The sequence below is a fragment of the Ammodytes marinus genome (assembly GCF_949987685.1).
Source record: "Ammodytes marinus genome assembly, chromosome: 2".
NCBI lineage: Eukaryota > Metazoa > Chordata > Actinopteri > Uranoscopiformes > Ammodytidae > Ammodytes > Ammodytes marinus.
Window position 1 is genome coordinate 4,735,499 of NC_137231.1, and position 14,740 is coordinate 4,750,238.

At 42.0% G+C, this 14,740-nt stretch overlaps 1 protein-coding gene across 2 annotated transcripts in view; it reads right to left on the reverse strand.

Annotated features, from left to right (window-relative positions):
• ppp3cca (protein phosphatase 3, catalytic subunit, gamma isozyme, a) overlaps positions 1-14,740 on the reverse strand; it is a 46,493-nt gene that overhangs the window by 24,883 nt on the left and 6,870 nt on the right. For both annotated transcript variants that reach the window (XM_080044555.1, XM_080044554.1), the window contains exons 2-4: positions 12,810-13,007; positions 10,027-10,151; positions 1,132-1,243 (exon numbers count right to left, since the gene is read on the reverse strand). In XM_080044555.1, the coding sequence (XP_079900681.1) occupies positions 1,132-1,243; positions 10,027-10,151; positions 12,810-13,007 (435 nt within the window). The remainder of the gene's footprint in view (positions 1-1,131; positions 1,244-10,026; positions 10,152-12,809; positions 13,008-14,740) is intronic.

The following is a 14,740-nucleotide window of genomic DNA, read 5'->3' on the forward strand; positions in this document are numbered from 1 at the left end:
ATTACAATTTTGAACCAGAAAATTGGCATAATATGGGAACTTTAAAGCCACTGCGAGTAACTTTGTCCGTCGGCGGCCCCTTTGGACAAACGCAGTAGTATTTTTACGACCCCAGCTGTCGCAAAGCTGTTTTCTAGCGCGTTCCGTCTGTGCGAGAGTCAAATGAATAGGACGCAATATAGTGCATGTCCGTGTGTTGAAAGTGTGAGGGCACGGACTCTTTTCGGCTCCGTGAGAGTGGTTAGTGACTCTGCATCAACTAATGCCAGTCAGTGCCAAACACACCTAATTGCAATGAGTTGATGGAGTGTCACCTAACTACTCTCACAGAGCTGAAATATTACGTGTCCTCACAGAAAGCGAATGAAAGAGAGACGGCAGTTAGTATGGATCACGATGAGGTAATGTGTTTATGTTGTTGTAAATAATGACTATTTCAGATGAATAATGGTAATCTGATGATGGTGAAGCAAAGTAAACTTTGTGTTAGTACCGCTCATTCATTTAGGAGTAAACACTGCAGGACTAGTTCGCCCCTGTGAATGTTTACACGTCCTCCTCCCGCCCGTCTATCACTCTCCCTTTTAGCTTTTCTTCATTGCATTCTCTTTTTTTTTCTTTGATGGTTCAGCCCCGTTATTAGTCATTATGACGACAATCAACTGTCTCAAACAAGGCTCCCGCTCCCCTTCCCTTACCTGGAGGGATAGGCTTCTCAAATCGCGTTGCTGCGCCACACTGAAATCTGCGACCAATACGGATATGTGACCATAGAGCCTGCACGTGTGAACTGAAAATCAGACTGGGTGTGCGTCCAGACAAAGTAATAAAAGTAATAAAAACTATATAAAAACGTCTTTCTTTGCACTGATGGTCTCGTTTGCTGTTAAAAGGTAATTTATGATTATCAGAGGAAACATGAGGCTGTTTAAAAGATATTTACATGTTACTCATAGCTGCTTTAAGCATCAGTAGTGACCGATAGTGCCATCCTGAACTTACACTGCCACCTCTTTACCACAGCTTGGTCTGAAATCAAGAAACAGGCCACGCTCTTAAGTGCTAAAGAAGAGTGCGTAGCAACACATAAGACTGGCCTTGTTAGGCGGAGAGAGAAGCTGCTGCACTTACATTCCTGTTTGAAGGTGAAGTATTCTGTGAGGTGCCGGCACTCGTGGTTCCCACGCAGGAGGAAGAGTGTGGTGGGGTGGTTGATCTTGAGCGACCAGAGGTAGAGAACACACTGGGGAGGGACAGACACAGAGAGAGAAAGTCAAGGGATGAGGAGCCGAGAAGGACAAGTCAAAATATGTGCACTGACCATGGTGCACAGGCCATGGAAGTCTGAGTTCTGACAGTGCTTGTAGAATTGGTTCTCAACATTTTATCAGCTGTTGACAGGTTTTCTGATTAAAACCCTATCCCACCATCAATGGAATAACGAAGAATGTGTCCACCCGTCTCACTTCTCGATTGTAACGTTTCCTGTGTCTGCCCCTACAATTCTGAGAATTTACAGAAGCAACGGTGGCCTTTTAAGGACAAGAAGCTAGTTACTAAAGATGAGCTCATCCACCACTGCCTCAAGTCTTTCCACAATATCAAGTGATGAGTTGAAGATAGATTTAGTTATTTATTCTATAGTACTTCTTCTTTGTCTTCCAACAGGTGCATTTCCCAGGACACCTACTATACTGTATATAAACGCGTGAGGCCGTGTGTCTGTTCTGTGCTACTGTAGAAATATGTCGGTAAACATGGCGACACTATGTAGATTTAAAACACTCATTCAAGGTAATAAATAAGGTATCTTTAAAATATTATACACTTATTAAAACATACTTCTGAAGATGATATTCTATTTCTACCTAGTCCATTAAAAGAAACGTCCATTATGTTCATTAAATTTCACAGACTAAAAGAACCCTCTCTAGTGTCAACAGTGCAAAATCAAAAGCAAATGTTCCCATTTGAGATGCTGGAACGGTAGAATGCTGATGGATTGAGTTTTATTTGAATGAAAAAAAAAATACTAAAATGATTCACTGACTATCAAAATAGTTGCTTGCACGTTGTCTATTGACTAATTCAATTGATCACGTAATTGTTCCATCTGTATCACACACGCTTTCTCATGTTTTTATAATGGACATCTGTAACAACTCAAGCAAATGACAAGCAGAACGCAGCTAATCAAAGTCAGTTTTTGCAGGTGGAGAAATATTACTCATTCCAGTGTGGACCGAGTCATGTGCAGCAAAATGCATGGGACTTACTGTATCTTAAAAGGCTTACCTGGATTCATTTAGATTCAACCAACAACAAAGTGACAAAGGGCATGATGATATGCTGTCCACATTATTGCAGAAGTAGTCTCGCAAAGCCAGACCAAACTACAGCAAGTAGTATGGTCTGGAAGCACTCCGTTTAGAGCCGTCTATTCGGGGGGAAACTGGGCTGGCCTGTTTTTATTTCTTTAAACCAATCACAATCATCTACGGCGGGGCTAACCCCGGGAAGCAGCCAATGGAGGCGTAGCGTTGTTTGCCGACGCCAGCGCTTAATAGACGCTGGCGGAAGTGGTCAAGCCAGACTATTGCAGAAGTAACAGGTTTGAAATGACTGCAGTTGCACAAAATCTTTCAAAATCAAAACAGATTACACACTCCCACACACTGTCCTCTGCTTCACCTGTGCTTCCAGTCCAACGGTGACCTCCATCAAGGCAAGTTAGCTTAACTGCCAGTTACGCAGTACGGAAGCAAGCAACAGTCCACACTTGAGAAAAAAACTGTACCAAATTAACTCGTCATACAGACTAAAATCCCGCAAGATTAAACATAAAAACTACAGGAAGATTTGTTTTTCCTTCATAAACTCATCTCAGCAATAGGATGTTTTTCTCCTGGCAATTTATTAAAAAAAAATGATCAAAAACACTGAAAAGCAGACGAGCATTTACAATCTAAATGAGCCGTCTTTCTCCTCAGAGCTTAGACAAGGCGAAGGCACCTCTCAGTAGCTACCACTCACAGCCCACTCTTTTAACATGAACCAACTAAACCCTTGGCGTGCTATTAAGTGCACTTCCATTGTTGGTAGGAATAGTGAACTGTTAAGTGGAGGGGGCTGTCTAGGGGACTTGATCTCTCATGTGAGGAGGCAGAGACAGGGACACGGCTTGGAGTGGTTAGAAGCCGACATGAGTTTTAATGAGAGCCAGCCACACAAAGGAAATGGCACAACGCTTTGTCTGTCACTGTGGCTACCTTCACCTAGACAGACAGACAGACAGACAGACAGACAGACAGACAGACAGACAGACAGACAGACAGACAGACAGACAGACAGACAGACAGACAGACAGACAGACAGACAGACAGACACACACACTGTCTTATGGCAAGTGTATAAAGGGAAGTGCGTAAGTCGAGGGGTCTTCTGTTTTTTGCTTTGAATATTTTTACACTGACTTAATCATGCCAGGCCAGAAGTTGGCGATACTATTTCAAGTCAAACACCATAGAAGAACATTGTGAGCACATTGAGCATCGTCTTGAGCGAGCGGCTAAATGAAAGTGGACCGGGAAATGGCAAAAGTAAACACCAAAGCAGAGCAGTAATGTTGTAAATAACATATGTTTTTTTACTGGCACGGCATCTCACTCAAACATAAACGCTCTCATTTTAATCATTTTAATAAACGCTCTCATTTTCATATGCAGTAGTCTGTACCGGCACAGTGAGGCTGAGGAATTGTCGATTCAACTGAGAAAATTCCGAGTTGGGTACAGCCCTAGTAAAGGATGTGTGTGTGTGTGTGTGTGTGTGTGTGTGTGTGTGTGTGTGTGTGTGTGTGTGTGTGTGTGTGTGTGTGTGTGTGTGTGTGTGTGTGTGTGTGTGTGTGTGTGTGTGTGTGTGTGTGTGTGTGTGTGTGTGTGTGTGTGTAGGCTTGGTCTGGTGGAGTCAGTCCACACTGACTCTGTCGGATCGAAGGGAATTCAGTAAGCAGATACAGAAGAGCTTAGAGAATGAAATGGATCGCTCACATGCACTGAATTTAGACCGTGGCACAAAGTGCTGGCCTGCAAAGGTAATAGACTTCCTCGTGAGGCTACACAGAGAATCTTCACCCTGCTATCGTCAGCAAATGGCAACATTCTTTCTGCTCCATCGTTGTGTTTTGTGGTGTCTTTTCGTCAGCAAATCAGGCAGAGCTGCATCCTCTGGTACTTCATTCCAGACTATTCAATACTCCAGCTGTTTACCCACAATCATATCTGGGGCTAGAACTTATTTATTCAATATAAATGAATCCAGTGAGGGTTTTTAATCTCTCCATTAAATCATTAAAATGTCACAAGATATGGAAAAATGCTACTCATGCTCAATGTAGGATCTTCAAGTGTCTTATTTAGGGATGTCCATGGTTAACTGGTTAACCGTTAAGAAGATCTTTAACCGGTTAATGCTAAAGGTTAAACGGTTTAAAAAAATTAAATCATCTTAATTTCTCTGAAATCCGGACTCTTATTTTGATATCGCTAAACCGAATGTAAGAATGCCAACTGTCGGTAAAGAATGAAACGAGTCGTGTAGGCTACTCTCAACTTAGCCTTCTTGAGGTGGATGGTGTCCTGCATCTATCACCGTCTCAGTGAGTGTGAGAGAGTGACAGACAGGCAGTGAGTGCCCCTGCACAGATACAGAGAGGTCTGCCATGCTTGTGTGCAAGGATCAATAGCGAAAATCCGTCATAAACAAAAGCGTAAAGTACCGTTATGCAGTACCGATAACGTTGAAGCTTATCAATACTACGGCCTTTCAAAATGTTGCCCCGTGCTCAGCACTACTTGGCACCGGGTTTTGGTAGACTACCCATCCCCTAAGCCTGTGTGTGTGTAAATGTCCCTTTTCAGTCACTTATTTCACTTTCTGCTCCTACATTCACATACTAGACCTCTTCTCACAACAGACAAGGTGCCGTGTGAATGTCAAAATGCAGGCATTTAAATTGGCTACTGGTCCCTGAATTGTTTTTAAATTGATATGCAGGTCCTTGGAACAAAAAAAGGTCGGGAGCCCTGCTATAATGTTTCACGTATTTCACTATAAATAGGCTACATTAAATCTTAACGGTTAACCGGTTAATAACCGTTAATTCTTGTGGTTAACCGGTTAAAGAAATTCTAAATGGCCATCCCTCTTATTTTATCTGACCATCAGTTCAAAACACAACACCAACTCCCAGAGGATCTCCGGGGAGATGCCTAGCACTATCTGTTAGTGGAAAGCAGCCCCTGATTGGTTCATTGAGTCATCAATCTAACCTCCAGTCAGACTTGACCCTCCCCATTTTGCATCCTGCGACCCCTGATTGGTTAGTGTATTATTTGACGTCAAAATGGAATCGACGAATAAGCTTATGAGATATGGCTGGTCTCGACAGGCTACCCCTAGGCTGCCTTGTTTCGAATTAAATTAGAATAATTATATCGTGTAAACATTCAGTATGCTCTTAATTATTTATAATTGGTTGTTCCGTGTTGGTTGTGACACAGTATTGACAGCAGGATGTCCACTCCAAACACATTATCTGACCAGGCCTGTGATTTAACAGCAGTGGAAAGAGGAGATCTAGATCTAATTCCCCTCTTATGGCTTTAACTTGTTCATTTTTCTATAGATATACATCATGATCCCAGGGCCAATTTTGAGGTGGACATTCCCTGTCATTACCTATGCTGTTTCAGGCCGCTTCTTTCATCTGTGACATTTCACCCACATCAATGAGAATGCAATGGTCAAAATGTTAGCATACTGGATCTTTGACTCTGAAATACAGCTCACTCCACAGCATCTTTATAAAAATGTGCTTTATTTTCTGCTTCACCTTTAGAAAGATTCCTTTGCGACATTTTATGAGTCTACAGGATGTTACAGAGAAATAGTTAACTAAGCGTGCAGTAGAAACAGTTTTGGTCAAAGATTTCAGGTGTGTTATGCTAGTAGCGGCTAATGTAGCCTGGGACCTGCTAGCCTCAAACAAAGGGGAAGAGCTGTTAAACTGTCTTCACTATAAAGCCAGATTTTTTACCAATTTCAAATTCTTGGTCTCCAGACACTCAAGTACCCCCCTGCTTCATCCCTTGAGGACATTTCTCAGACTTCACATATGCCAATACAACTTTTTGTCCTGTAACACATGCAGGAATATCTATCTATAAAGCAAGAAACGTCTGTCTGTGTGTCTGTCTGTGGCTCGCATATCTCTCTGAGTTTTAGTCAGATTGGCATGAGCTTCCGGATATTGCTTGCGCACAGCACAAAGGTGTGCATCCTTCATTGTGAAGTTTTTAGAAGTACGAAGGTGTGCATCCTTCATCCTTCATTGTGAAGTTTTTAGAAGTACGTGCGCACACTGAAGGCCACAGTGAGCACGGAGCATGAAGTAATCTCCGAATAAACCCTGCTTCCCTCTGACAAACGAGACACACACAGCAGACCGACACAGCCTATTGTTACTTCCTCAACAACTCCTCACCTGCCCCACTTTATGCTATGTGCACTGTAATAATACAGCACGTCTCGGATGCTTCCACAAAATGTTTTATATCCATTTAAAAGCTAAACCGAAAGCCCGAGCGCGCGCTCAAGTCCCACACACACAGCTGACTGCTACTGACACGTTAACATTAAAAAAGCTAGACCGAAAGCCCGAGCGCGCCCGCGCACACACACAAGTCCCACACACACAGACACAGCTGACTGCTACTGACAAGTTAACGTTAAAAAAGCTAAACCGAAAGCCCCAGCACACACACACACACACACACACACACACACACACACACACACACACACACACAGCTGACTGCTACCGACACGTTAACGTTAATTGACAGCAAGGTCTCAGATGCTTCCACAAAATGCGTTATATCCATTTAAAAGCTAAACCGAAAGCCCGAGCGCGCACACAAGTCCCCCCCCCCCACACACATAGCTGACTGCTACTGACACATTAACGTTAATTGACAGTTATCCAAACTCTGTCTTATCTTTCAAATACCTAACAGTAATGGGGTTGACAATGTTGTCATGGCGTGCAGCATAGACTCCTTTTAAACACAGTGCAGCCATTTACTAGGCAACTGATTGTAAGTTTGAGTGCATTGTGCAGTATGGATGGCAGTTTGCAGGGTACCATAATATCAGATTTAATTACCTGTACAGCTCGATTCTTCTTTAGGCTTCAACACTTAATTAACCAACACATTTTGTGTTTCATTTCACTTAACAAAACACATGGAATTAGTTTGTGGTTATCTTTACACAATACACTAAGGAATGTTGCCCTACTCCAGTGGTTCTCAATTATTTTCGTCATGCCCCCCCTAGGGGACAGAATTTTTTTCGCGTCCCCCCTAAATTGAAATACTATTGAGAACCTGCTTGCTTATATTTATTTATTTATCTGTACAAAAACACTGAATGAGTTTCTGGCACGAGCATTCTGCATACAATCACCTTATTATCAAATTAGATGTTAGATTATAAAATTAGCTGAGATAACTTCTGCACCAACTTAAAAAAAAATCGAAGTTCAGTTTATTAGCTCAATTTGTAACATTTAAACAAGACTGCTCAGTCACAAGAGCAAATGATTCACTGAGGTTTGCATTTCATTCAAAACATTTTTAAACTGTAAACATAGTTAAGGTGGTGTTTTTTCATTATTATGGGCCAATTCATTAATGGTATTATGAGTCTACTTGCTTGCTTGACACTTGGAGACACATGTGAACCAGGGCTGTACGCTTATTTTTTAAAGTCGTAGCACTGGTGCTAGCAAGCAAAAAAATTCAGTAGCACAAAAATAAATTTGGTAGCACACAAAGTATGATCGAAAATTTGCATGACCCTAACCCTTGCATTTCGCTCTACTTACCTTTGAGCATGTCATCTTGGTTTTATATGAGATTCTCAATGAATATCCTAGTGTGTGCAGTAATAATTATAGAAGAATGAATAGGGGTGCACTGATTGGAATTTAGACAAAAGAGTCTAACCTGCCAATGGCAATTTGTTTGCTGATTCAGAATTATTTCCCCCAATAGAACTATAAAAATAATGTCTATATCTATATATTTTTTAAATAAAAATATAATTATTATAGTAGGCTAATAATAACAAACATTTTTAGAACATTTCATTCTTTTAATGAAAACCAAACTTTAAAACATTGAACATAATAGCCTATTAAATAAATTAGTAAACATATTTATACAATTTAGGCCAAGTTAAATAGGTTGTGTCAAACTTTGTTTAAATAGACTACTGTTGACTGCTCTCTGCAGCTGAAGCAGTTGATTTTCTTGCTAGCGCACTGCAGGGCTGTGAAGCGCTAACTTCCTGTTCTTACCTGCTTCAAAATAAAAGTCAACTCGCATTTGGCTAGTAACAGGCTTTTATTGTGAAGGGGCACAGGAAATGTTCCGTTTCCACACGCGCTAACTTAACTGCGTTAAGAGCCGTGTCCTTCCGGTTTTTACCGTTGGTGAAGTTAGACGCTATAATCGCCGAGCACAGATCCCGAGCACACATCTTTCACCAGCCAAAGTGGAGGGTAGACTTAATAACTTACTCGCCTAAGACTACATTCACCCGCATTTGGCGAGTGTTAATGTAGAGCCCTCTAAGCAGTGTTGTGCATCACTCCTCTGTGTTTCAAAGACAGCCTCTCCTCATTAGCACTCGTGCGAGAGGAATTGTATTCATCATCGCACGTGATCAATTTCAGTGGCAAATGCGATCAAAACTGTCGCACTGTACAGCCCTGTGTGAACGTTTATTTACTGCAAATCGCGGCCTTTCACGCGGTTATGACCATACACAAGCACACATCGCGCTCGCTAGCACAAAAAAAGAAAAGAAAAGAAAATTATTTAATTTTAATTTTTGTTGGGCAGTTTGAATTTAAATCAAGGCCACCCGCGCCCCCACCATTTGAGAAGCACTGCCCTACTCTATAGCCAACTCCTACAAAGTAAGTTACTGATAATAACCTTCAACAGTGTAAAATTTGCCATTAATGATAGCAGTCAAATGTACTGTCTAATATCTTTCTTTGTTTACCTGCTTCCTACGGGCACTGCACTAGTGTCCTGTAAACGAGTAAACATACTTTGAGTTCACCTCCAGAATACCAACTGTGTACTGCGTTGAGTGTACTAATATCACATTCACAGGAGCAATTTGACTTTGATGTGCGTTAAATAATGCTGATGTTGACTCATAACTAACAAAAACAATACCTCACTGTGATCAAGAATAAATGACAGTCCGTCTCTCTGGGTTCACACTACATCACTTTTATGTATCTACATCTTAGACTGTTTCATATCATCCCACACAATTGCTGCCATTTTGTGGGTCATTATTGAAACTGGCTTTTCATGCTTAAAGCAGACTCGATCGTAACATACAGCAACACTTTTGTTTTCTCCTGGACAGCATAGCAGCAGAGGATGTCATGCGTTTTAACTGTGAAACTGGGTCACCATTGGAACTGCCACATATTCAAACGTACTACATCCGCCTCCCTGCAGGCTCAGGGTCTCAATAAGGGCACTGCAGTTTCAGTTGGTACAGCCAGACTGCTAGCCTGGAAATCCAGACCCACATCTAGAATGATATAGGGTCTGGCCATGATCAATAAAACATTCCAACTCAAAGGGCAGCACCTACGCGTGCATTTCAAATACCACTGCACGCAATTGGATAGCACTATGACCAATTAGAGCAAGGTGACGTATTGAGCCCCATTCATTTAGCGAACAGCGGGGTTTACTGGTAAATTAAACTCTCTCTTTCATTTGAATTGCACGCACATGGCCGTAATTTATACACATTACATTGTCATAGGCAAACAACACACTTTGATACAGTAGCATTATTATTTTTTTCATCAAACTTTAAAAGAAATCATTAATGTATTATCAAATGCAAAGATAGAAAACAACTTACCTCAATACTGAAGTATCCTCGATCTACATAGTCACCAAGGAAGAGATAGCGTGTGGTACTGGGTGATCCCCCCACTTCAAACAACTTCATGAGGTCAAAGAATTGGCCGTGGACATCACCGCATACTGCCCAAAGACAAAACACACAATTGATCATACAGCAGCTATGACAAGTCATACTAATGATTACAAAGAATGTTTTCTTAGTATGGATATAGAATATGTTGCTTTGCTTTATATTCTGTAACAAGTACTGATGAGCCAACACTATACATCCTTTATATCCATCTCCTGCAGGGTGAATATATAGACAACAATGTGATCTAGTGTGTTGGACTGAGTACATGCAAAGGCCAGCTGAGAGGGAGCGGATATGTTGTGAGGAATTACTAAAAGGTGAAGTAAGCGATTTATTTATGTTAATATAAGTGTTAAATCGCTCTTTATTCATACAGTGAACACAAATGTAGTGTGCGCGTTTCAAAAAGCCAATCTCAGTCACACGCTCTGCATGTAATCGGCAAATAAACTTTTCGGGGATCCCACTACTGATTAGGGCTGGGTATCGTCAAGGACTTCTCGATACGATACGTTTCACGATACACTGTTCACGATATGATATATCACGATATATTGCGTTATTCCATAACCAAGTTGCCTTGTCAAACATAACGGCACAATATATTGATAATTGCACAGACCAATGAAGTCAAAACTATTTCATTCACAACTTCCTTTACTATTTTTCTTAATTTTTTTTGGTTTTGGCAAATGATCAAACACTGCTGCAGCTGCCATAACATCAAAATAACAAATCCAATTCACTCTTGTACTAACTGTAGAGGACACACTGAAAATGAAAACACATCAGTGTGCTTTTCTGACACAGTGAATCTTAAGTATTCTTATAAACAAAATTTATTTAACTTCAATAGTCAGTATCCTAGAGGCTCAGGCCTGACAGCAGACATGGGTTTTAATCTGACCCGTGATTGTTCTTTGCATTTCATTCCCTCTCTGCCCCATTTCATATATGTCTCTCTGCACTGTCAACAAAGCCTTGAAAAGCAAAAAAAAAAAGAAAAGAAAAGAAAAGCAAAAAATCATTAAAAAAATTATAAAACAATCTCATTTTTGTTGACACAGCCCTACTACTGATGATAACCAATCAGAAGAGAGAATGCTACAAACCTGCACCCGTCTCACTGCCGGTTAGGGCTGGGCGATTAATTGAAATTCAATTTTGATTACGATTTTGGCTTCCCTCGATCATGAAAACAAGATAATCGCAATAAAACAATTATTGTGTCGCACGCCGTGTCTTGTGTGGTAAATGCAGCGAACCCTTCCGTGTGCGCTCCGCATCCCTCCGTTAGTTTCAGTCTACAGCTGAACAAATTACAATGGACCACCATGGACATCGTTTAAATAAAGCCTCTTGTTTGATCATTAGGGCTTTGATGCAAATTCTGAAGTCTGAATATTACGTTGGCAGCTGCTGTGCAGTTTTTTTTCCAGCAACTCAACCTGCACTGTAAAAAAAAGGCAATAAGTTGATCTTTTTGTAGATTCATACCTCCTCAACGTGCAAATAAATGAGTTGTTCACAATCACATCCCTAGTAAAATATTAAAGCCACTACGAGTAAGATGGCACGTTGGCGTCCCCTTTGGACAAAAGCGGTAGTATTTTTACGACGCCCGCTGTCGCAAAGCTGTTTTCTAGCGCGTGCCAGGCGTGCGAGTGTGAACTGAGAAGGGCGCAATATAGTGCATGTCCGTGTGTTGAAAGTGTGAGGACTCTTTTCGGCTCCGTGAGAGTGGTTTTGACACTGCATCAACTAATGCCAGTTACTGCCACACTCTCCTGATTGCAATGAGTTGATGCAGCAGTGTCACCTAACTACTCTCTCTCACGGAGCTGAAAGACGTGTCCTCACAGAAAGCGAATGAACGAGAGACGGCAGTTAGTATGGATCACGATGAGGTAATGTGTTTGTGTTGTTGATGTAAATAATGACTATTTCAGATAATGGTTATCTGATGATGGTGAAGCAAAGCAAACTTTGTGTTAGTACCAACCGCTCATTCATTTAGGAGTAAACACTGCAGTCTAGTTTCGCTCTTGTGAAATTGTATACACGTTGCTTGGCAACGCCCTCGTCCCGCCCGTAGCCTATATCACTCTCCCTTTTAGCTTTTCTTCATTGCATTTTAATTTTTTTCTTTGATGGTTCAGCCCCGTTATGAGTCAATATGACGACAAATAACTGTCTCAAACAAGGCTCCCGCTCCAGATTCAGGCCTAATTTAGGTTCTATTTTGGATGCAGTTCTGGTAGACAACCCTAGGCCTAAATCATATGTTGAAATAAATCTGATATGAAATTGATATGTGTCATTTTGACTATGATGTAGACAGACAGGTCAGATATTGCCTATCGTTGAAAATGAGACGCTCTTGGCCATTTGACACATGCATATTGCCGCATACGGCCATGCTGCAATAAGGGCTCTCCTCTTTCATCTACGTCTTACAACTTTTGCATTATTTTTCGGACTGCTAAAGGGGCTTCGGAAAGCAATTGCTTGGATTCTAATGGCCATTATATTCACGGTGCAGGGTCTGTTTACTTATGGCTGGTTGTTCATGTGTTTACTTTCGTTTCCGGTAACCAAACACTGATGTACACATGCGGGTTGTTTGGAGTGCAGTGAAAATCGGAATATTGGGCATGGAGACAAGGTAGTGTAAATACGGCCTTGGGGAGCATGTGCCAGCCTACCTGTTATAGGCGCCTCCACTTCCAGCATGCACTTCTCCTGGCGGAGGATGTTGGCTCCATCGTTGATGACCTTCAGAGCAGCGTCCTCCTCCAGCCGGCCCTCTTTGACCAGGTGGTTACGGAGCAGCTCGGGGTTGGGCTTCCCGTCTTCATACAGCTCCTTGGCCGTCAGCTTGTGTTGTGGAGGGTATGGCACAGCTGTGGGGGGAAGAAGAGCGCATCACCATGTGTTAGGATTAGGGATGTCCATGGTTAACTGGTTAACCGTTAAACGTTAAGAAGATCTTTAACCGGTTAATACTAAAGGTTAAACGGTTAAAAAAAATTCAATCATCTTAATTTTTCAGAAATCAGGACTCTTATTTTGATATCGCTAAACCGGATGTAAGAATGCCAACTGTCGGTAAAGAATGAAAAGAGTCGTGTAGGCTACGCTCAACTTTATAATAGGTCCATGGTACGCTCCCAGAAAGATAGCCAGTCACAACTTATGGTCACAACACTCCCCTGCCATGTGTTTGTATAATTTAATTAACAGCGTGGGCTCCCGCTAGCTTAACATAGCGCTAGCATTAGCCTTCTTGAGGTGGATGCTGTCCTGCATCTATCACCGTCTCAGTGAGTGTGAGAGAGTGACAGACAGGCAGTGAGTGCCCTAGCCACAGACACAAAGAGGTCTGCCATGCTTGTGTGCGAGGATCAATAGCGAAAATCCGTCATAAACAAAAGCGTAACGTACCGTTATGCAGTACTGATAACGTTGAAGCTTATCAATACTACGGCCTTTCAAAATGTTGCCCCGTGCTCAGCACTACTTAGCAACGGATTTCGGTAGGCTACCCATCCCCTAAGCCTGTGTGTGTGTAAATGTCCCTTTTCAGTCACTTATTTCACTTTCTGCTCCTACATTCGCATATTAGACCTCTTCTCACAACAGACAAGGTGCCGTGTGAATGTCAAAATGTAGGCATTTAAATTGGCTACTGGTCCCTGAATTGTTTTTAAATTAATATGCAGGTCCTTGGAACAAAAAAAGGTCGGGAGCCCTGCTATAATGTTTCATTTATTTCACTATAAATAGGCTACATTAAATCTTAACGGTTAACCGGTTAATAACCGTTAATTCTTGTGGTTAACCGGTTAAAGAAAAAATTCTAAATGGCCATCCCTAATTTGGTGCATACAAATTCACCAGAATGCAGGAAATGAAGTGTTGAATGCTCAAAAATATCTGGGGGGGCACCCCCAGAGCCCCAAATTAAAATGTGTCCCAAACCAAGGTTTAATCACAACCTACAACCTTGAAATTCATGAATTGTTTTGTTTTATTTTGCCTCGTTTCCACCGAGTAGAGCGGGTCGGATCGGAGCGGTTCGGTCCGGGTAGTTTGGCTTTTCATTTGCCAAAAGTTGGGTAGGGTACGGTTTAAGCGCACCTAACCGCTCTGAGCCGCTCCAAATCTCAGTACTCCTCCGTAGGGGTACTAGCCGCCTGAAAGGATGCCGAAAATGCGGAGCTACACACTGCCGTCATTTGATTGGCCGAAAGAATCATTTCCGCCATGTGTAGTCACCTCGGCAAGAGTCTTGTGTTTTGGCGAAAATGTGAGCACAGCACTGTTTATTGTGTGGTGTTTTTCCTCGTCAATAAATTAATCAGTTGGTTACACTAAGACGGCACAGTTGCACCGAGCCGTCTCTGTGCCTCTCAACAACACGGGTGGAATAAATAAAGAAGCGGCTGGTTTGACCAAGCAAAAACAAGAGACCGCTGGCTTGACCACAGTTGTTCCACAGCCCGATAGTTTGACCCACATTCTGGCGGCGGCTATCGCAGTCCAGCCTAAACCCCGCCCCACCAGTAAGGGTAGGGTCATAAACCCCGCCCTACCAGTAAGGGTAGGGTCGGCGGTGGAAACAACACCGAGATTC